Source organism: Osmerus eperlanus, chromosome 12 (assembly GCF_963692335.1).
Source record: "Osmerus eperlanus chromosome 12, fOsmEpe2.1, whole genome shotgun sequence".
Lineage (NCBI taxonomy): Eukaryota > Metazoa > Chordata > Actinopteri > Osmeriformes > Osmeridae > Osmerus > Osmerus eperlanus.
The window spans coordinates 17636258-17658706 of NC_085029.1; the positions used below are offsets into that span (position 1 = coordinate 17636258).

At 50.8% G+C, this 22449-nt stretch overlaps 3 protein-coding genes across 5 annotated transcripts; all 3 read right to left on the reverse strand.

Moving 5' to 3' along the window:
• Positions 1-41: 41 nt before the first annotated feature.
• On the reverse strand, positions 42-3978 carry ppp4cb (protein phosphatase 4, catalytic subunit b). The gene is made up of 9 exons (XM_062474263.1): positions 3839-3978; positions 2870-3013; positions 2608-2659; positions 2471-2521; positions 2254-2355; positions 1975-2148; positions 1606-1732; positions 1182-1371; positions 42-1065 (listed from the first exon to the last, which is right to left on the reverse strand). The coding sequence occupies exons 2-9, from the start codon at positions 2965-2967 to the stop codon at positions 936-938; spliced, it is 924 nt and encodes a 307-aa protein (XP_062330247.1). The 5' UTR covers positions 2968-3013; positions 3839-3978; the 3' UTR covers positions 42-935.
• Positions 3979-4207: 229 nt separating this feature from the next.
• si:ch211-136m16.8 (trichohyalin) lies at positions 4208-11174 on the reverse strand. Of its 3 annotated transcripts, XM_062474178.1 has the most exons (9): positions 11087-11170; positions 10897-11002; positions 10625-10679; positions 6946-10431; positions 5812-5931; positions 5446-5644; positions 5019-5098; positions 4613-4692; positions 4208-4464 (listed from the first exon to the last, which is right to left on the reverse strand). In XM_062474178.1, exons 3-9 carry the CDS (start codon positions 10670-10672, stop codon positions 4404-4406), a joined length of 4074 nt encoding a protein of 1357 aa, XP_062330162.1. In that variant the 5' UTR covers positions 10673-10679; positions 10897-11002; positions 11087-11170; the 3' UTR covers positions 4208-4403. The 3 variants fall into 3 exon arrangements, with proteins under 3 accessions (XP_062330162.1, XP_062330161.1, XP_062330163.1); XM_062474177.1 differs by having other exon boundaries at positions 10897-11174; XM_062474179.1 differs by lacking the exon at positions 11087-11170 and having other exon boundaries at positions 6946-8109; positions 8179-10431; positions 10625-10903.
• A 235-nt stretch (positions 11175-11409) lies between these two features.
• Positions 11410-20456, reverse strand: si:ch211-180a12.2 (uncharacterized). The gene is made up of 13 exons (XM_062474194.1): positions 20331-20456; positions 18156-18467; positions 17632-17931; positions 17118-17423; positions 16911-17024; positions 15940-16101; positions 15454-15684; positions 15210-15260; positions 14176-14430; positions 13508-13846; positions 13080-13352; positions 11954-12205; positions 11410-11729 (listed from the first exon to the last, which is right to left on the reverse strand). Exons 1-13 carry the CDS (start codon positions 20380-20382, stop codon positions 11698-11700), a joined length of 2679 nt encoding a protein of 892 aa, XP_062330178.1. The 5' UTR covers positions 20383-20456; the 3' UTR covers positions 11410-11697.
• Between the last annotated feature and the right edge of the window lie 1993 nt (positions 20457-22449).

A 22449-nucleotide genomic window follows, 5' to 3' on the forward strand; every position in this document is an offset into this window, starting at 1 on the left:
AAAAAACGTTTTTATGTGCCAAAAAAAATACATTACTAACGTTACTGATTTATACTAAAAAGTATTTTATTTTTTTCTCACAAATAATGAATCATAAAAATCAACAGTAAGTCCTACAGACTGGTCAGAAAAAGAACATGTTTCAAAAAATACAGCTTGGTTTGTAATGTTTTCGTTCCTCTGCCATCCATCGAAGTAAACGACAAGATGCCACCGTCAGTTGAAGCTGCGTGTTTCTACACCTTGCGTGTGTCTACACCTTGTGTAGACAGTGTCTGTGTCAACTCACTGCTGATACACTTCAGAGTTGAGACACTTGGAAATGAGAGACATGAAAAAACCCATTCAAGTGTAAATCCCCTCCTCCACATGAAAAAAAAGGGTGTTTTGTAAAGGTCTTCCAAATATTACATAAGACGCTATATATTGGTATAGCCATGCAGCTATTGCTGTGCAGTGGTACAGCTACCCAGGTAAATAAACACATATGAAGTTCAAAATGTCATCTTGCTTATGCTTGCCTCCATACTCGCACACCCACCTCCACCTTTCACACAAAACATGAACCAAAACGCTCCGGCTTCCTTCAGGTGCAGAGCTACACTTTCAACCCCTGCAGGGAGACAGCAGCTTGTTCAGGTTGCTGTTTTTGTGTTACAATGAAACAAACAAACAAAATGTCCCAGAGTTTCTCCTGAGCAGGGTTAGGGTCTTAGCCCTGGACCCAGAGTCTTGCCTTTCAGAGGAACAAAGTCTGAAATAGAACAGGTCCCTAAATTATGGAAAAAGTGTTAGGCGAGCAAAAAGTCTTGTTGTAAAATAAAAACAAAGTTAAGACAGCAGGGAGGGGGAAAATACAAGTACTGCAAATAATAACAGTATGCATTCTCCTGTAGTCAAAGTTGAGGGTTCCTTTCTAAAAGGTCATTGTGAGGTCACAGGAAGTAGTCAGCCACCGGCTTCTTAGAAGGAATGCCCCTGGTTTCCTGTGGCGCCGCTTCGAATATGATGTAGTCCTTCTGCAGGTGCTCATCCAGTTCCAAAATGGCCGCCACATTGCCACACCTGGCAGGAGAGAGAGAGACGAGTCATGAATGATAACACAGGGAACCCCATTTTAGCAGAAGGACAAGCAGACGCAGCAGGGTAAACACACACGTGTCCCTGGCGTGTTGCGTCACCTGTAGCAGTAGTTGGGCGCGGACCACACAGTAAGCACAGTCTCGTTGAAGTGCCACTTGTAGCCCTCCATCACCAGCTGATGCGCCCGGCAGATCATGTCGATGTCGTTAGCGGCGTTGAACTGTGCCACCACATCGCTCCCGAACAGGTACCCCGCCCCCCGGGGGCTTACACCCCAGCCCGTCGTGTCTGGGGAACACAGCAGCATGGTGACCTCTCACAAACACAACAACCTCCAGAACACCTGACAAGACCACTCACAAGCACAACAACCTCCAGAACACCTGACAGGACCACTCACAAACACAACAACCTCCAGAACACCTGACAGGACATGGAGGAACTGGATCATGCCATCCACTCCACCAGGAAGAGCAGCCACCTTGTAGTAAAGCTAAGCTGCAGAGAGAAGGTTCTGCTTACCTTCAGGATCTGACCACAGCAGGTCACACATGGGCCCATCATGAGGCACTTCCTGTTTTCTGTCGATGGTTCTTATCTGGTCCAGAGTCTGAATAGAGGGGGAGAGGCCTCCGTGCACACAGAATATCTACCCAGAATGCACCAGAGAAATAAAACACGTTAACCAGCGAATAAATACACCACACGAAAAACCCAAGCAGTGGAATATCTCCCCAAACAAATATACCACTAAAACACAATCATAACCACCTTGAATCTCTTGTCACACAAATAAAGCTCAAAGAAACATCATTCTCAGTACATTCCCCATAATGGCTACACAAATACTTAGATGTACTCGGTTCAGCTGAATCATCCAGGTCACCTCACCTTGCCGTCGATGATGGCGGAGAGGGAGAGGTAGTCGAAGATCTCGGTGCAGTACCGCCACACGGTGACCGAGCCGTACTTCCGCAGACACTCGTCGTAGAAGCCGTACACCTGGGTGATCTGACGAGACTCGTGGTTTCCCCGGATCAACGTGATGCGGTCAGGGTAGCGCACCTGCCGGGGGGGGGGGGGGAAGACAAAGACAGCTAGGGTTAGTTCATCCCAGAGTTCCAGCAGTTGGAAGGAGAAACACAGGATAACCGTAAACGTTTCTCTTACCTTGAGTGCGAGCAGCAGCAGGAAGGTTTCAACACTGTAGAACCCTCTGTCCACAAAGTCTCCCATGAAGAGGTAGTTTGTCTCTGGAACGTCACCGCCAACCTACCAGTCACCATGACAACACGGGTGCACATGTAAGCAGCATAAAGCACGACCCAGAAAGAGAAATATACAGGACAAACTGCTCACGATGAGACAATATGACTTTGCAACTTACTCTGAATAACTCCTTAAGGTCATAAAACTGCCCATGGATATCGCCACACACCTGGGAAATCCAAGCGAGACAAATCACTAGAAAGGTGCAGCAGCCAAATGGATGAACGTGAGGATGTGAACAGGTGCTTGACTTACTGTAACTGGGGAATCGACTCTCTGCACATTGCTCTCCTCCACCAGGATCTCTCTAGAAACAGAGCCACAGTAATAAACATGTCACTTTCTCATAACAGGAAACGCATACAAAATTAAACAATAGCTCAAAAGTTAAATCATGGCCAGCCAAACGTGTTTAAGTTACTAGAAACCAGCAGGTTACTTCGCTAATACAGAACCACACAGACTCACTGGATGAGGTGTTTGGAAGAGAGATGTTTGAGATCTCAGGTGAGTTTACCTAGCTCTGGCACACAGTGCTTTGACTTCGTTCTCCTTGATGAGCTCACATCTCCTCAGCTGCTCTATCTGTCTGTCCAGATCGCTGATGTCGCCCATGGTGACGGACTACGCTGCCGCCGCTCGCGTCACCGCGGGTGCCGCACTGACACACAAACACAACAGGCTCATTGTGTCAATACTGTCTCTCCAACAGGTCCACACGCACACACACACTCTCTAACTGGTGGATTAAATGTCAGAGCACCAGATGTCTACAGTTGCATTCCGGGCAGAGATGACCTAATGGCTGGGATTAAAAGACGTAACTACTTTCTTAACAGCCTCTAATACACAACGGAAGGAACAGTCAGTACAAGCCATGCCATTGTTATGCGACCAACCCGAGAAACTGTTGACATAAAAATACAGCACCATCCATCAATAACATGGCTGTTGACTCTAGGGTTTTGTCACAAAGCAGGTGGTGACAGGATGTTATGTCAAGGCTTATTTTACACTACTCTGTGGCCAATGCTAGCCTGCGAATAAGTTAGCGAGCTAGCAAGTAATCGAGCCTAGGAGAGGTTAGCTAGGTGGCTTGGCCAGCAACAATATACAGGTAGCTACAAAATAAAGGATGGCAAATGTAGTCTAGGTAGCTACCATAGCTAGCTAACGTAACGGTAGCTAGTCAACTGTGATTACGCAGTGAAGTCAGCTACACAGTAGGCTACGGTACGGTAGCTAATGTTGGTGCTACTAGTTAGCAGTAGCTAACAGTGTAATGACTGTACGGCCGGGCTACAGCCTTAACCGACACTTCGCATATGGCTAGGCTAGCTAGTTAGCTGGGCGTGGAAAAGTTTACTTTTCTTTGTGATAGCCAGCAAGCTAGCATACTAGTTAGCCGGTCAGTCAACGACGATATACATTCATCTATCACTCATCATATTGGCTAGTACTAACATTAAAGTGATGCCAATCTTACCTGCTGTATAAAAAATAATCAGCGGCAACCCTAGCAAGCCCGTCTGCGTTTTCTTCTTCGACAACACCGTGTGCGACGGCCCTCTGCCAGCCGGTGTTAGCCGGTGTGTGCGTGCGTGTGTGTCTGCGCGCGCGCAACTATGAGCCTCCCCGGAAATGACGTAGAATACTAATCGTCTTTTGTCAGCTACCGTACAAAAAAAAAGAAGAGAAAATCCTGTAGTGAAAACAACTGAGGCGTAGATTTACTTTTAGAAGTACAGTGAAATATCTAGATGTTAGCTTGGTTGGTCTACACAAACAAAAATTAGTGTGCTTCGCTACTTTTGCATAAGTAACCGGTTGAAATACCACAAACTTTATTAACATCTCAAAGAGGTTCATTATTTCATTAACACTGAATAGAAAAATACAGAAATCAACTTGTAAAATGGATTCTTATTTCATAGCAGACATGACAGGCACATACGGCATAAAATATAGGCTATTGTAATTGCTAATTTAAAATTATTTTTCAACATAAAGCCATTTTACAGTGAAGTAAGCCAGTAAGCAAAAGTTCAGAATCAGTCTTGTGTCTTCTTGAGTTTATTCTTGAGCTCTGACATCATAAGTGGATTCCCAAATCTGGAGGAAAATAAACAATGATAACTTGTTTATTTTAAGATATCTTTTAACACCTCTACACTGAACCTTTGAAATAATCTCATAATAACAATAAAAACTTCTACAGTATATAAAAACACTCTAACCCTGTAAAATGCTGAATATTTACCCTGGGTGTCGAGGTGTTGTCCACTTAGGGTTTGCTTCTTCCTGCTTGAGAGATTCTCCTCCTTTTTGTTCTGCCTTGCTCTGATGGAGAGACAAGTGTTTTCAAATGTTCTTGTGATTTAGGTTTAAAAAGGCAAATTATGAACCCTGAACTCGAGTTGAGATATTATTGTGTCTGGTAGCAGGCATGGGGTTACTTTCACTGTGGTTCTAAAGACACACTTCCTTGTGTCCGACCACCGAAATAGTGTTGGAACTAAGCACTTCTGATCCTTGATTTTTTGCTGCAGCTCCTCAATGCAATATTTGTGTGTTGCTTTGGATAAAAGTGTTTGCGAAACAAATCAAATGTAATGTAACACTTCATGAAAAGGCTGTTCTGAGAGCAGGCCGTGAGGAGGTTCTACCTGCGCTGTGTTCTCTGAGTCGTGGTCGCCCTTCACTCCCATCTGGGTCCTCCTCAGCACAGGGGGTCCTTCACCAAACCCTGGAACAGAAGACTAACGTGAACTCATTCAAAAGATCATCATCCTCCTCATAATCTTCACCATCCTCACCAGTAATTGCCCATAATGTGTCCCTATGAAATGTAGGACTGTGTGTCAAACTACAAATTAGAATAAAACATTTTAAATAATAAATTACCCAAGTTACATTCACAGTGACAGTAAACATTTCTCTCACTGTCATCTTTATTACATTCACATTTTACATTAATATTATTCATTAGGCAAATGCTTTTATCCAAAGCGAAGTACAAATAGTGCAGGGTTTCATTTTCTTCAATCTTTCTGTTGTTGTTTGAAAGCAGAAGTATGATGATATTTCACTTACCAGGAAGTTTGATCCCAATGCCCCCCAGTCCCATCGGCAGGCCTCTGACTGGTGCACGTGGGGAGGGTTTGGGGGCCAGGGAGGGGGTCAGGGAGGGCTTGAGGAGGAGGGTGCGGGGGTCTTTGGGAGGACGGACATGACGGTTCTTGATTCTTATTTTAGACTTTTGAGCAGTGAAATCCAAAATGGAGGCATCCAACTGCATGCAAATCGATACACCAAAAAAAAAACATAACAATAAAAGAAGAGACATTCAATTTGTCTTTTCACATTTAGAAAGTGCCATCAAAGTCATCTACAAAATATATTATGATCACTATGCTTAACATTTCTGGAACGTATTTTGACCGAAGTGCAAATGATTACCTGAAGTTGTAGATCTTGATATGTAGAGATACTTCCTGATAGAGGACTGAGTCTTGCTTTACCTTCGACCTCTGAGAAGTCCTCTACTCCGGGGACATCCTGCTCTGGTTCTGCCCCTACCTCATCTCTCTCCTTCACACTGTCTGCTGTTCCTGCTACCTCATCTCTCTCCTTCACACTGTCTGCTGTTCCTGCTACCTCATCTCTCTCCTTCACACTGTCTGCTGTTCCTGCTACCTCATCTCTCTCCTTCACACTGTCTGCTGTTCCTGCTACCTCATCTCTCTCCTTCACACTGTCTGCTGTTCCTGCTACCTCATCTCTCTCCTTCACACTGTCTGCTGTTCCTGCTACCTCATCTCTCTCCTTCACACTGTCTGCTGTTCCTGCTACCTCATCTCTCTCCTTCACACTGTCTGCTGTTCCTGCTACCTCATCTCTCTCCTTCACACTGTCTGCTGTTCCTGCTACCTCATCTCTCTCCTTCACACTGTCTGCTGTTCCTGCTACCTCATCTCTCTCCTTCACACTGTCTGCTGTTCCTGCTACCTCATCTCTCTCCTTCACACTGTCTGCTGTTCCTGCTACCTCATCTCTCTCCTTCACACTGTCTGCTGTTCCTGCTACCTCATCTCTCTCCTTCACACTGTCTGCTGTTCCTGCTACCTCATCTCTCTCCTTCACACTGTCTGCTGTTCCTGCTACCTCATCTCTCTCCTTCACACTGTCTGCTGTTCCTGCTACCTCATCTCTCTCCTTCACACTGTCTGCTGTTCCTGCTACCTCATCTCTCTCCTTCACACTGTCTGCTGTTCCTGCTACCTCATCTCTCTCCTTCACACTGTCTGCTGTTCCTGCTACCTCATCTCTCTCCTTCACACTGTCTGCTGTTCCTGCTACCTCATCTCTCTCCTTCACACTGTCTGCTGTTCCTGCTACCTCATCTCTCTCCTTCACACTGTCTGCTGTTCCTGCTACCTCATCTCTCTCCTTCACACTGTCTGCTGTTCCTGCTACCTCATCTCTCTCCTTCACACTGTCTGCTGTTCCTGCTACCTCATCTCTCTCCTTCACACTGTCTGCTGTTCCTGCTACCTCATCTCTCTCCTTCACACTGTCTGCTGTTCCTGCTACCTCATCTCTCTCCTTCACACTGTCTGCTGTTCCTGGTGTTGACCTCACTTCACCCTCCACTCTTTCAACGACAACACTCTCTATCTTCTCTGGAGAACAGTCTTCAGTCTCAGCTGACTCACTCGCAAACACTGCCTTTATCTCTGTGAATAATCCAGCCTTTAGCTCTCTAACAATTTCGGAATCTCTTGTTTTGGTTTTTGTTGATAATCTGGCCTCCTTGGTTTCTGCACTCACATCCAGTGTTCCAGTCTCAAACAGCTCCTCCAATAATCCACCTCCTGTTGTTTTGGCCTCCACTTCCAGGGATTCATCTGCTGAGTCAGTCTCGATCTCGTCCGATAATCCAGCCGTTGTATCGGTAGGATCATCTGCTAATCCAGAGTCGCTCAGGCTCTGAAGCAGGTCTTCTGAGGACTCCAGTGATCCAGTCTCTGCTGACGCATTCCTGGCTTCATCCATCTCAGCCGGTCCAGTTGTCACTGGTTTCAGATCTTCTTCAGAGACACCAGCCAAGGCTTTGGTCTCTGATTGTTCTGATAAAAACGTGTTCATGTCCCTCCTGGATCCGACCTCCATCTCCACGGTGACCTCCATCTCCTCTCCAGCCTTGTAGTTTCCCGTCACCAAGGCTACGTCGGCATCCTCGTTCTCCTGGAACCTTCTCTCCGCCGGCACGACACCCTCTGCTGGTTCAGCGTCTGTGTCCTTCAGCTTCCAGAAAGATCCGTCGTTGTGGAATTCAGGTAATGCGTTCTCTACCGCGACCTCATGTTCTACAGCCTCAGACCTCCAACCTGCCGTCTCTGCCTCTGCCTCCATCTCATCCAACACCCCTCCCTCCCACTCCCTGTTCCCCTCATCCAGAGATCCCACCGGTTCTCCCTCCTCCATCTCCTCTGGCATGAGTAAAGAAGCCATATCTTCTGGTAATCTAAACTCGGTTTCCATTAAATCATGAAATACTCCAGCCTCCATCCCGCTCTGTTTAGGTTCATCCTCAGATGGTTTATCTGACAGTCCATCATCTTCCTCCTCCGTCTTCCCTGCTTCCTCCTGCTCAGAGTCCAATGTTCCCTCTGTCACTGCCTCTGCCTCCACCTCCGGTCTCTCTGTCTCCACCTCCGGTCTCTCTGCCTCTGCCTCCACCTCCGGTCTCTCTGCCTCCACCTCCGGTCTCTCTGCCTCCACCTCCGGTCTCTCTGCCTCCACCTTCGGTCTCTCTGCCTCCACCTTCAGTCTCTCTGCCTCTGTCTCCACCTCCGGTCTCTCTGCCTCCGTCTCTGCTCCTACATTGCTGCTCCTCCCAGCTGTCCATCTGATGGTTCCAGCTAGGTCTTTCTCCAGGAGTTCTGCTTCCATAGGCTCTTCTGGTAAACTAGCCTCGGTCATCCACTGTAATTCAGATTTAACCTCTGAGGATTTGTCCACAGCCTGTTCCCTTTCTGACGAGGCAGTCTCACCAAACACTGATGTCCACAGATCGATAACTGCCTCGATAGCTAATCCATCCTCCTCCTGCACGGTTTCTGCTCCCAACTTTCCCTCTCCTTGCTTTGATACCTCAGCCTCTGGGTGTGTCTCCTCTTCTGAAAGTTCTATGGCTAAATCTTTGAGCGCATGAATCTCTGTTTTGTTCGTTGGAACATCTGATTTGTCCGTGTCCTCGAGCGGTGTGGGTTCTGAGAGGCTCAGTGTTTCAGACCTCTCCTCCATGATCACACTTGGGCTCCTGTCCTCATGTGATGCCTCAGCAGAGTCTGGGTCTTCTTCCTCGTCCCATTCCTCCCTCGCCGCTGGACAGAGGGCTGCACAACCACCTTCTACAACAGCTTGTACAACAGCTTGTACAACAGCTTCTACACTCTCCGCCTCCTCGCCGTAAGAACCTATGTTTACTTCTCGTAACTGGGCGGTCCCTCTTTCGTCATCATTCCCAAATTCCAGGATCTTTTGTGTCGTATCCTCATCCAGCTCTCGGCCATTGTTGTATTCAGGAAGTTCCTCTCCGTTTCTTTCACAGCCTGCTCTCCCTGCCTCCAGGAACACCCAAGACCCCCGACTTCTCTCCGGGGAAATATCTCTGAGCTCTCTGATTTCCACTCCATTGTTTTCCATGACTTTGTCCACAGCGGTTGAGGTAACAGCACCTCCAATGCCGCCACTGACCAGCTCTCTTTCTGGCACTTTATCTTCCTGTATTATCATTTGATCCATGTAAAAAAAATGTGGCTGGTCGCAGAAAGTGTTTAGTTCAGGGATTTCATCGTCACACACCTCCTCTCTCTCCTCCTCTCTCTCCTCCTCTCTCTCCTCCTCTCTCTCCTCCTCTCTCTCCTCTTCTCTCTCCTCCTCTCTCTCCTCCTCTCTCTCCTCTTCTCTCAGAGTCCTTCCGACACCCGCTGATCCTATCGAGTCCATCTCTCTGCCCTCCATCTCAGCGGTTCCTCGTGCCTCCTGCCATGTTTTCCTAGGGGCCGTGTCCTCGTCTGTGACACTCGCTGTCTGGAGGCTTTCTTTGCCGTCTCCTCTCTCAGTCGTCTCTTCCATCATCTGTTGTCCTGTCACAACAGTTGTCTCATCTTTTGACACAGACTGTCTATTGTCACTGGCCTTTTGCACCACGTCATCTAACCTCATCTCCGCGGCAACGAGGCATGTCTCCAGTTCTTGTTTTTCATTGGACACGTCTTGGAGGACTGGTGGGGGTTTGGGACAGCCGTCAGTGTCGTCATGTTCCTCATCGGACAGTCCTTCCTCACCACTCGGTACGTCTTCTTCACCCATCTTTCTCGCTGCCTCTTCACCTAGATCTGCCTCTTCACCTAGAACTGCCTCTTCACCTAGATCTGCCTCTTCTTTTGCCAGGTCTTCCTCTTCTCTTGTTCGGGTGTCACATTCTCCTCTCTGGTCTTCTTCCTCCACATAGTGATGTAATGCTGGGCTGTCTCTGAGCTCAGGCTCTCCCTCTCTGAGCTCAGGCTCTCCCTCTCTGAGCTCAGGCTCTCCCTCTCTGAGCTCAGGCTCTCCCTCTCTGAGCTCAGGCTCTCCCTCTCTGAGCTCAGGCTCTCCCTCTCTGAGCTCAGGCTCTCCCTCTCTGAGCTCAGGCTCTCCCTCTCTGAGCTCAGGCTCTCCCTCTCTGAGCTCAGGCTCTCCCTCTCTGAGCTCAGGCTCTCCCTCTCTGAGCTCAGGCTCTCCCTCTCTGAGCTCAGGCTCTCCCTCTCTGAGCTCAGGCTCTCCCTCTCTGAGCACAGGCTCTCCCTCTCTGAGCACAGGCTCTCCCTCGCTGCACTGGTCCCAGGAGACGGTAGACTGCGGCCAGGCCGAGACCTCTGCCCTCCCTCTCTCCTCGAGGACCCCGACATCGGCCACGTGGTCCACGCGCTCCCCATCCGCTCTCTCTGCGCGTCCTGAGTCTCCATCAGTGGTTCCCACGACGACTGGCTCCGGTCTGAGCAGCCTCTCCACAGCTTCCGTTATGTAGTTCTGAGCGTACATGAGCGTGGGTGTTTGTTTGTTTGGGTGTGTGACAGAGAGGGAGGGAGGGAGGGAGGGAGGAAGAGAGCTAGTTATTGGCCTGCCAAATGTTTAGGTTAACAAGACCAATTATTATACTTAATGTTTTTCACAAATCCCCACACACATTAATCCATTATTTCAGTTTGCACCTCATACTTACCCAGACACTCCATAGAGTCCTGGCAAACGGACCTTGGAGAGAATCCATCTGTTGACTTCAAATACAAATTTTCACCAGTGATGAAAATCAGGTAGCAACTATCTAAACTGTGTTCTTAAGGAACTGCACGTGACGACAAATCCGAACCGTCAGACAAGCGATAAATATAATAGGCTACCAGCCGTTAACGTATTTAAAACCGGAGTGACTACGCAAAGACTTGCAGAGCATTTCAATCATTTAGACATGTTGATTCCGAAATTTCAACTCACCACTCCTCCACACAGTTCCTGATAATGAAACGTCCGGTAATTTGAGGAAGGTGTGACACGCAAGCCAACTAGCATCGCGGTGTTACGCACTTATGTGTTTGAAGACCTTAACGAAGAACGGTAACGTTTTTTGTTAAACAATTACCACGCATAAAAAATCATATACAAATATTTAACAACGCGCCGTTACCATTCTTTCTCTGAACAACGCTTATCTCACAAGTTCAAGCTACAGCTTACAAAACGTTATGAATATGCTTCGTAGAAAGTTCCTAATGTCTCTCTGGCTTGATTGATTGATGCACATATTTCCTTTATCGTCATTATGGTAGAGAATAGAGATCACGTCTGAAGAATGAGACGTGTGAAAACGTTTGCTCACGCTGTGGTCAAAGTCACAAGCTGCACATCTGTTTCCATTGGTTTAAACCCACACATACAAAGCCGTTTGGTGACTTTTCAAGCAACACATTCAGTCTTCCAATTAATGATCTCACACACGGTACAAACCAGTAAAAAACATGAAATCGTTTTAATGTCTAAATACACATTTACACTGAGTGTGCGATTCTGACCCAGACATCACAATCCAGCAAGTCGATCACTGTAGCACACCTTGTGCAAAAATACTAAAAGCAAAATTACTTGATGTATACAATCCTATTACAGTACTATAGGAGATTAAGAATATATATATTTATATAAAGAAATAAAGAAATAATAAATGTTAGTGCCGGTTAGAGACGTTATAGAGGTCTAAAAAGGTGATCGTTGTCAGGGGTGATCGTTGTCAGGGGTGGTTCAACATGAAGGCGAAACTTCTGTGGTAGGTTCTGTAATAGAAATAGGGGTCAGGTTAGTCAGAGACTCAACCACAGACATGTGACTCATGACACTTCCTGTGTTGTTGGGTCTTTACACACACGTATCTTCTCTGTATTATTGTGTTCTAAAAGTTGGGTATTTTGTACCGACTAAACAGGGTTAGAGCCCCGGTCAAAGATCTGATGTTTGAAATTGTTTTGATATTATTTTTGGAGTAGCTGTGTGAAATCACCTGTCCATGTCCGGTGCACTGCCAGGGCCAAGGCAGGGTGTGTGACCTCCACGCTCACTCTCAGAGGCTCCCTCTCCTCCCCTCTGGGCCCCCTCGACAGGTACACCCTGTTGATGTGCAGGGCCTCTGTCTCTCCCTCCACCTCCGCCGGCACCACCTTCTTTCTGTCTATGTTTTTGTTGTCTGCGTCCAGCTTCTCGTCGATGAACTGGATGCCCTCAGCGTCTGGGTCTGAGACCGCCGCCTGGGTCTCTGGGAGGAGAACACGTGTCTGGGTTCATATGAAACATGTGTCTGAAGACAATTTATCATTAGAAAGAAAAAAGAATTCAACCTTTCAAAACTTTTTTATATATTTATATATATATATATTTTTTCACACAGACAATGAAAGTAGAACAGAGAAGCCTAAAACAGAGTAGATTAAAGCAGAGCAGAGTACAATATAATACAGTAGAGTATAGTATAGTAGAGTCCTCATCAAGTACTCATCAATGATCCCAACTTTTTTTTTTTATCAACCTTTTATTAAGTTAGTCTTCTAATGTCCCTGCTCTTAGAACTCTACAAACTCTACTGTCCTCTACATGGACTATTTATATGTTGTTTAAAAGCGTCAACTGAATTTCAAAATATGTTTTGTTACACATTTCCGCATGTCTCTCCATCCAGGGTGTGAGACAGAGATCATCCTTACTCAGAGCGTGTCAGGGTGTGAGACAGAGATCAGCCTTACTCAGAGCGTGTCAGGGTGTGAGACAGAGATCAGCCTTACTCAGAGCGTGTCAGGGTGTGAGACAGAGATCAGCCTTACTCAGAGCGTGTCAGGGTGTGAGACAGAGATCAGCCTTACTCAGAGCGTGTCAGGGTGTGAGACAGAGATCAGCCTTACTCAGAGCGTGTCAGGGTGTGAGACAGAGATCAGCCTTACTCAGAGCGTGTCAGGGTGTGAGACAGAGATCAGCCTTACTCAGAGCGTGTCAGGGTGTGAGACAGAGATCAGCCTTACTCAGAGCGTGTCAGGGAGTGAGACAGAGATCAGCCTTACTCAGAGCGTGTCAGGGAGTGAGACAGAGATCAGCCTTACTCAGAGCGTGTCAGGGTGTGAGACAGAGATCATCCTTACTCAGAGCGTGTCTGTTGTGTGTCTGACCCATCTGTCTGTCTGCGACACGCTGCCCCGTGCTGGCTCTCTCCAGGCCGCACACACTCCTCAGCTCCCTCTCCCCGTCCTCCCCCTTTCCCTCCGTCTCCGTGGAGCCCAGAGGTGAGAGGGTGGCGCCCCCTGCTGCCCAGAGCAGGGTGGGCCTGGGGTGCCCCCCCGACAGCAGCAGGGAGAACACGCCAACACCTTCGCTGGTCCAGGAGACAGAGAGGGAGGGAGGGATGGAGGGGGCAGCTGAGGGGGGGAGGAAGAGAGAGGGAGGGAGGAGTTAATGCAGTGGTGTTGGTTTCATTATACACTACAATTATTGTATTAAGAAAACAATACTAAAACTAAGCACACATGACCGACTCCTGTGGCGGTTTGAAACAGAAGGTTTGACAAGGTACCGATGGGTATGTTCCTCCAGCATCTCTCAATGGGCTCATCCAGGGAACAGTGCTCCACTCTGCATATCACCCCTCCTCCTCCTCGTCTCCCCTCTCTCCTCAGGGTAGCGGAGGCCCGGTAGACGTCAGGGTGGGTGAGGACCGGCCCCCACAGCTCTCCTCCCTCCTCCGGCTCCTCCTCGCGGTCATCCTCCTCTCCCTCCCCCAGCCTCAGCCAGGTCACGCTGATGTCGGCAGGGTAGAAGCCGGTGATGTCACAGCCCAGGAGGGTCAGAGGTCGCTCCGGGGACGAGGAGGCGGAGCTAACTATTTCTGACACTCTGGGCCTCTTGATGAACCCTGCCAGGAGAAAGGAGGATTTCTGTCCGTTTGCACATAATACCATAATAATAAAAAAGTATGAGACAAACAGTGTTACTGTCTCACTCTCCTCTCACTCTCCTCTCACTCTCCTCTCACTCTCCTCTCACTCTCCTCTCACTCTCCTCTCACTCTCCTCTCACTCTCCTCTCACTCTCCTCTCACTCTCCCCCCCTCCCCTCCCTTCTCCTCTCCTCTCCTCTCTTCTCCTCTCCTCTCCTCTCCCCTAACCGCCCCCTCCCTCCTCCCCCCCTCACTCCCCTCCCCCTTCTCACCTTCCCCCTCCCCCCTCTCTCCCCTCCCCTCACCTCTGGTCTCGCGGGTGACAGGCTGCTTGAGGGCGGTGTGGTGGATGCTCACCCACACCTTGGTGCCCCCGCTCTCCAGCTCGCTCCTGGGCAGCCTGCAGCAGCTCCAGGCAGAGAAGAAGCCCTGGGCGTCGGGCCTGGGGGCGGAGCCGGCCTGGGAGGCCACAGGGCTCAGCTCCCCCCCCTGACAGAACCAGCGGAAGGTGATGATGTCGGGGTGGAAGTGGGAGGCCTGGACCGTCAGGGTCACCACGCCTGGAGACATACAGGGAGATCAGGGACACACAGGGAGATCAGGGACACACAGGGAGATCAGGGACACACAGGGAGATCAGGGACACACAGGGAGATCAGGGACACACAGGGAGATCAGGGACACACAGAGAGATCAGGGACACACAGGGAGATCAGGGACATACAGGGAGATCAGGGACATACAGGGAGATCAGGGACATACAGGGAGATCAGGGACATACAGGGAGATCAGGGACATACAGGGAGATCAGGGGACACACAGGGAGATCAGGGACACACAGGGAGATCAGGGACACACAGGGAGATCAGGGACACACAGGGAGATCAGGGACATACAGGGAGATCAGGGACACACAGGGAGATCAGGGACACACAGGGAGATCAGGGACACACAGGGAGATCAGGGACACACAGGGAGATCAGGGACATACAGGGAGATCAGGGACACACAGGGAGAACAGGGAGATCAGGGACACACAGGGAGATCAGGGACATACAGGGAGATCAGGGACACACAGGGAGATCAGGGACACACAGGGAGATCAGGGACACACAGGGAGATCAGGGACATACAGGGAGATCAGGGACTCTCCCCCCTCTTGCTGGTCTCCCCTGTGTTTGTATTCCTGTCTTGCCTGAATCCTCCACACCTGCGGCCCATCAACTCATCATCCTGCACATCAACTAATTTGAATTCATTTGAATGAATTTGAACTGTCCTTCCAGTCTCACCTGCCTCACCTGTCTCTCCTGCCTCACCTGTATCCTTCCTGCCTCACCTGAGTCATCTCCTGCCTCAGTCAGCTGGATCTCAGACACCTCTGGAGCGGCTGGAGACAGAGGACACGGAACAGTGTTACCACGGTTACGACTCAAACCAAACAGAACACGCACACGCCTCAGCTCAGTGGTTAGAGCATGTGACTGCGGAATAGAAGGTTGAAGGTTCAAATCTCCCTCCCCAAAATATCTGCAGCATAAACACATTATGCAACAAATGTCACAGAAAGGAAACCGCCTCACCTAGGATAGTAAACTTCTCTGATACCCTCTCAGCCACCACCTTGTCCTTGCCGATGTAGGACACCTGGCACCGGAACACCGCCCCCTTGTGGACGGAGATCTGAGGCATGAAGGAGAGAGAGGAGAGCAGCTGCTGGGAGGAGCCGCTGGTCGAGACGAGAGGACGAGGGGCGTGCAGCTTGTAGTACCCCTGCTCACCAGCGGGGGGCAGCAGAGGGCCCTTCTCTGACACTGGGGAGAGCAGAGTGAGACCGTAGGGGAGACGGATGGGGGTTAGCGGGTTACGGAGGCAGTTAGAGTTGGCTTTGGACGATGAGGATGTTAGGAGGGTTACGACACACACAGAGATAAAGCAGGTAAGATACGGACGCAATCAGTTGAGAGACAGTTTAACTTCACGATTCCTCCAATTTGGAAACTGAGGGAGGTGTCAGAGATGGGGGGGATGTTGCGGGTGTGTGTGGGGGGGGGGGTTTGGCCTGCTACCTCTGAGGGAGGTGTCAGAGATGGGCGTGTCGTTGAGGAACCAGGCGGTCTGGACGCGGTCCACCATCCGACCCTCGATGCTGAGGGTGACACGACCCTTCTGACCCACGATGACCCGGGGAGGGAGGATGATCCCTGAGACCATCAGAGACTTCAGCTTCTCTGGAGGGGGAGAGGGAGGGAGGGAGAGAGAGAGAGAGAGAGAGAGAGAGAGAGAGAGAGAGAGAGAGAGAGAGAGAGAGAGAGAGAGAGAGAGAGAGAGAGAGAGAGAGAGAGGGAGGGAGGGAGGGAAGGAGGGAGGGAGGGACAGGGATGGATGGAGAGAGAGAGAGAGCAATAGAGCGATAATGAAAGCGATACCAAACTTACAAGATGTTCTTATCTCGAGACAGAACATGCAATATTTACCATACTAACTGACCTTACTAACCTGCTCGCTCCTCCTTCAGACTCACCATCCTTCCTCCTCTCCCAGACTCACCATCCCTCCTCCTCTCCCAGACTCCCCCTCCTCCTCTCCAGACTCACCATCCCTCCTCCTCTCCCAGACTCCCCCTCCTCCTCTCCAGACTCACCATCCCTCCTCCTCTCCCAGACTCCCCCTCCTCCTCTCCAGACTCACCATCCCTCCTCCTCTCCCAGACTCCCCCTCCTCCTCTCCAGACTCACCATCCCTCCTCCTCTCCAGACTCACCATCCCTCCTCCTCTCCCAGACTCCCCCTCCTCCTCTCCAGACTCACCATCCCTCCTCCTCTCCCAGACTCACCATCCCTCCTCCTCTCCCAGACTCCCCCTCCTCCTCTCCCAGACTCCCCCTCCTCCTCTCCCAGACCCCCCTCCTCCTCTCCCAGACACCCCCTCCTCCTCTCCCAGACTCACCCTCCTCCTCCCCAGACTCACCATCCCTCCTCCTCTCCCAGACTCCCCCTCTTCCTCTCCAAGACTCCCCCTCCTCCTCTCCCAGACTCACCATCCCTCCTCCTCCAGGAGAACCCGAAGCAGAGCAGGAGCACGAGCACCAGAGAGATGCACATCAGAGCCACAGATGCCTTCGCTGACTTGGTCAGCACTGGGTCCTCCACGGCTGAGGACAGGGAGGGGCCTTTATATTCAGTGCATCACAACACAAAGGCACAAGGGGGACCAGAAGCACATCTAATGTGTCTCTAACACTCACCCACAGGGTCCAGCTCCTCCAGGTGCCCCGAGGCGAAGGAGATCTGGGAGAGGCCGGCTTGTCTGACCACACACCCCACCTCCCCGGCCTGCTCCCTCTGGGCGGGGCTCAGGGTGTAGAAGCGCCTGGTGCTGAAGGTCCCGTCTGGGCCCTGCTCGCTCAGCCGGGGGTCAGGGAGCGCCGAGCCGTTCTGTACCCAGGACACGGACACCTCCTCCGGGTAGAAGCCCTCAACGTCACAGGAGAGGGTGAGAGGGGTGTCACGGGAGGAAGAGGGGATGGTGGAGAGACGCACGACAGGGAGGTCTGGAGGAGGAGGGGAGGGGAGGGGAGGGGAGGGGAGGAGAGGAGAGGAGTGGAGAGGAGTGGAGAGGAGTGGAGTGGAGAGGAGAGGAGAGGAGTGGAGAGGGAGAGAAGAAAAGAGAGAACATTATATAAAATGTACAATACATAACAATACAATACACATACAATACACATACACACATGTGGTACATCATGCCGTTTCACTCACATACGAAGCTGAGTTGGAACGCCACACTGAGGGGTTGTTCCAGAGCGACGTGGGTGACCTGACAGGCGAAGGTGACGTTCTGGTCGTCCAGAGAGGGGAACACCGTCAGCCCCCCAGTCGCCCGGTACAGCCCCCCGGGGCCGCGCTCAGCAGCGACCACCAGCCCGCCCCCCACGACCTCCCCCTCCCTGCTCCAGGTGAAGTTGATGAGAGGAGGATTGAAACCTTCTGCCAGACATGTCAACTCGCCCTCCACGTCCAGAACCACCACCCTGGAGACCACAGAGAGGGAGGGGGGGACTGAGGGGGAGGGAGGGCGGGAGGGAGGGAGAGTGGGAGGGAGGGAGGGGAGGGGAGGGGAGGGGAGGGGAGGGGAGGGGGAGGGGGAGTGGGAGGGAGGGGAGGGGGAGTGGGAGGGGATAGAGGAAGGCATAGAGAGAAAGAGAACATCTCATGTTCTATCATCCTTCGAGGTTTTCAACATAAACGTGTTCTTTACATCAGGGAGGCCTGAGGTAACCTACCTTCAACACCCAGAGTCACGTTGCTGGAGGACAGCTCTGAGGAGTTGTAGAGGGTCTGGCACACATACGTCCCCTGCTGTCTCCAAGAAGCACGCTCGACCGTCAACGAGAAGTTCCCATTAGCGAACAGGCTGGGATCCCAGCTGAAGCCGTCGCTCAGGAACGCTCCAGAGGGACTGTGGGAGGCCAGGAGCTCACCGTCAGACACCCAGGCTACCTCCAGGAGGGACGAGTTGCTGATCAGAGACAGAGACACGGAGCAGGGCAGCAGGGCAGAGCTGTTCTGATGGACCCATACTGTGCTGGAGGAGACTGGAGGAGAGGAGAAGAGGAGGAGAGGAGGCAAGGAGGAGAGGAGGAGAGGAGGCAAGGAGGAGAGGAGGAGAGGAGGCAAGGAGGAGAGGATAGAGGAGCAGAGAAGAGGAGAGGAATATGTGATAAAAGAAAGGCAGAAATGCCCTCCCCCAAAATGTATACATGAAACAAGTGTTTTCCTGGTTGTGGTAGCCTACACACACTGTCCTACTCACACCTGTCCTAATGTCCTATTAACCTCAGGGGGGGCAGGCATGGCGGTAGATAACATCTAGATTGTCATTAGTGCAGTAAAAGTTACAACATAAGGAGTGAACACATCAATAGCTGGATCATAAAGGAGAGCTCTTGGACAACAAGGTTTTAAGACTGTTAAATTTCTGTGAGCGTGTGTTAATGACCTCCACGTTAACTTCACAAGTGTCTTGAATTCCTCAAACACAAAAACGGATTTGTTTCAAACAAAAGGAAAGCTTGCCATCGTGACCTCTGACCCTGGTGTCACTCGCGAGTGTGTTGTTGCTTCAGGTGAACGGCAAGGACTCAGAATAATACAATACAAACATGCCCCCCCTTACCATCAGCTTAATCAACAACCAGTTGGGGAGTCAGTTGGCTGAGCGGTGGGGGAGTCGGGCTAGTAATCCGAAGGTTGCCAGTTCGATTCCCAGGTCATGCCAACTGACGTTGTGTCCTTGGGCAAGGCACTTCACCCTACTTGCCTTGGGGGAATGTCCCTGTACTTACTGTAAGTCGCTCTGGATAAGAGCGTCTGCTAAATGACTAAATGTAAATGTAACAACCATCGATCAGCTTGTTAGTTATAATCAATAACCAGTATTGTACATGTTAGTTGGTTTGGTGGAAGCAAAGAGAAGCAGTGGAAAGTGTAAAACTTTTCACCGGAGGAGAAATTCAAGAGCTTTTGTAAGAGTGATGGATGGAGCATGAGGGGTGGCTGAAGAGGGAGGAGGAGGAGAGAAGAGAGAAGGCAGTGTTCACAGAGTGTGGTGTTTTACCAAGCAGGACTGGGACAGAGGGTGGCATCGACCTTGAGAATCTGTGCTGAACCATAACAAGCAGGAGGATGGGCACACTGGAACAGGTTCTGAATAGGGGCTGTTGTTGGGACTGTGTCCTTATTGTGACAGACAACAGTACACTGAAACTATAGTGGTTTTTCTTGAAATGTTATTCCAGCAAAAGCAACTAATATTGACCAAGGAAAGGCGGAGCTTTCGAAAAACCTTGAACTTTTCTTCATAAAGTTTCTAAATATACGTCCTTATGTGGATCCAAGCACTAAGCATCTTGATGAAACTGAAATTTACAGCAGGTATTTTACCAAGATACATAGATATTTTAAACTGGACTTATAAGTAGCACTGACAAACACAACTGGAAGAAAAGACTTGTTGACATCAGTAAAACTACAATTAAAACATGCTGCTCCAAGAAGACCGACTGAATCACTTCTTGAGGACCAAACTGCCAGTTTGATCAGTGCATAAATCAATATACAGTACCAGTCAAAAGTTGGGAAAATGTGTCCAAACTTTGACTGGTTCTGTATATACATACAGAACCCATGCAGTATGTAGCCCTCAATTCCCAGATGCTATCCTAAGGACGCAGAACAAAAACAGTTCACGTGCAACAAAACAGTCTCACTTAATCCTGTGTCCCCTCTCTCCTCACAACAACTGTCCAGCTAGAGTCTGAGTCCCTCAGAGCAGGAGAGCCCAGCGCGGCCGGAGTGAGATCCTGCCTCTCGCTGGAGCCCAGCGCAGGTGAGGGCCTCCGGGCAGAAACAGCCCTCTCTCTCACCACAACCGGCACCTCCGGGCAGAACAAACTTACCAGACTTTACGAGAGCCAGAAGGAGGAGACTGAGAAGGACTTTACACCGCATGGCCGAGTTTGTCTGAACACTGAAATCTTATCAGCAGGCCTCACCGTCTTATATAGAGGTAAATGCAGGGGTAGGGGGGGGTGGAGGGTGTGTGTGTGTGTGGGGGGGGTGGTAGGCAGGGGACAGTGGGCGGACCTTTGCCAGTGGAGGGAATAAGAAATATTGTCCTTTTGGTCTCACACAAGTGTGAATGAAGGCATTTGATATGTGTGTTCCCCCCTGGGTTCCCCTCCAGGCTGGGAGGGGCACAGCGATGAAGAGGGGGAGACATGTGCGGGGACACTGGTCACTTAAAATTCCACCGGGCCCCAGGCCAAGGTTTTAAGGCTGCTTTGCATTGGCGCAGTGTTGCCATGAACTCACCCAACACAGGGCCACCCTGCTAGGCCTCTGTGGGCAAACACTCAGGCAGGACGGTCCCTCTCTGGTCCTGGGGACTACTGCTGTCTGACATGGCTGTGGGGACCGGAGGTGCTCAGGTGGGCGTTTACTTGGGTTGTGAGGGTTTGTGTGTGTGTGTGTGGGGGGAGATCTATCAGTGTGTTGTATGAGTGTGTGTGTGTGTACATGAGTGTGTGTGTGGGGGGGAGGTGTGTGTGTGTTTGGGGGGGGGACTCTCTGGTCTCAGCTCTGCACTGATGTGATCTGTGAGTCTGACTGTGGTCAAACATTAACCTGATTCTAATAACCATCAAAGAGTGATCGACAGTGTTTAATGCATCTCTTGAACATATTCAGAAATCCCATTAGCTGTTGGTTTCACTTAAACACTACAGAGACGTATCCATCACCACAGCTCTTACTCGACAGGCTGCTGCTTTCATGGTTCAGTTTCTCCTGTGTGTTTTAGACCGCAGGTCCTTCAGGGGGTTAGAGCTGCGGTGGTGTGTGTGTGATGTTTACACACTGTCCTGTACGGTTACACCTGCAGGGTGTGTGTGGTGTGTGTGCCTGTTGTTTACACACTGTCCTGTACGGTCACACCTGCGGTGGTGTGTGTGTGTTTGTCCTGTAGGGTTACAACATACCCTACTCTCTCTCTCTCTCTCTTTCATTACTTGACACCATCATTCCTTTCATCCCCCAGAGATGGATCGCTGCTTAGCCTGCAGAGGAGGTTTGGGGTGGAGGAGGTTTGGGTGGAGGAGGTTTGGGTGGAGGAGGTGAAGGAGGTTTGGGGTGGAGGAGGTTTGGGTGGAGGAGGTGAAGGGTGGAGGAGGTTTGGGGGGGAGGAGGTTTGGGGTGGAGGAGGTGAAGGGTGGAGGAGGTTTGGGGGGGAGGAGGTTTGGGGTGGAGGAGGTGAAGGGTGGAGGAGGTTTGGGGTGGAGGAGGTGAAGGGTGGAGGAGGTGTGGGGGGGGAGGTGAAGGGTGGAGGAGGTTTTGGGGGAGGAGGTGAAGGGTGGAGGATGTGAAGGGTGGAGGAGGTTTGGGTGGAGGAGGTTTGGGTGGAAGAGGTGAAGGGTGGAGGAGGTGAAGGAGGTTTGGGGTGGAGGAGGTGAAGGGTGGAGGAGGTTTGGGGTGGAGGAGGTGAAGGGTGGAGGAGGTTTGGGTGGAGGAGGTGAAGGAGGTTTGGGGTGGAGGAGGTGAAGGAGGTTTGGGGTGGAGGAGGTGAAGGGTGGAGGAGGTTTGGGGTGGAGGAGGTGTGGGGTGGAGGAGGTTTGGGGGGGAGGAGGTGTTGGGGGGAGGAGGTGAAGGGTGGAGGAGGTTTGGGGGGAGGAGGTGTGGGGTGGAGGAGGTTTGGGGGTGGAGGAGGTTTGGGGTGGAGGAGGTGAGGGGTGGAGGAGGTTTGGGGGGGAGGAGGTGTGGGGTGGAGGAGGTGAAGGGTGGAGGAGGTTTGGGGTGGAGGAGGTGAGGGGTGGAGGAGGTGTGGGGTGGAGGAGGTGAGGGGTGGAGGAGGTGTGGGGTGGAGGAGGTTTGGGGGGGAGGAGGTTTGGGGTGGAGGAGGTGAAGGGTGGAGGAGGTGTGGGGTGGAGGAGGTGAGGGGTGGAGGAGGTGTGGGGTGGAGGAGGTTTGGGGGGGAGGAGGTGAAGGGTGGAGGAGGTTTGGGGGGAGGAGGTGAAGGGTGGA

Excerpts from the sequence above, each read along its gene's own strand:
- ppp4cb (XM_062474263.1), bottom strand. The coding sequence starts at position 2,967 with ATGGGCGACATCAGCGATCTGGACAGACAGATAGAGCAGCTGAGGAGA. Across the intron at positions 2,660-2,869 it reads GCACTGTGTGCCAGAGCTAG|AGAGATCCTGGTGGAGGAGA; the intron begins GTAAACTCACCT and ends CTCTGTTTCTAG. Across the intron at positions 2,522-2,607 it reads GAGTCGATTCCCCAGTTACA|GTGTGTGGCGATATCCATGG; the intron begins GTAAGTCAAGCA and ends TGGATTTCCCAG.
- si:ch211-180a12.2 (XM_062474194.1), bottom strand. The coding sequence starts at position 20,382 with ATGCGGTGTAAAGTCCTTCTCAGTCTCCTCCTTCTGGCTCTCGTAAAG. Across the intron at positions 17,025-17,117 it reads GGAGGAGCTGGACCCTGTGG|CCGTGGAGGACCCAGTGCTG; the intron begins GTGAGTGTTAGA and ends CCCTGTCCTCAG. Across the intron at positions 14,431-15,209 it reads TGAGGCAGGAGATGACTCAG|GCGTGGTGACCCTGACGGTC; the intron begins GTGAGGCAGGAA and ends GTATGTCTCCAG.
- si:ch211-136m16.8 (XM_062474177.1), bottom strand. The coding sequence starts at position 10,672 with ATGGATTCTCTCCAAGGTCCGTTTGCCAGGACTCTATGGAGTGTCTGG. Across the intron at positions 10,432-10,624 it reads GGACTCTATGGAGTGTCTGG|AACTACATAACGGAAGCTGT; the intron begins GTAAGTATGAGG and ends ATGTACGCTCAG. Across the intron at positions 5,645-5,811 it reads ATCAAGATCTACAACTTCAG|TTGGATGCCTCCATTTTGGA; the intron begins GTAATCATTTGC and ends ATTTGCATGCAG.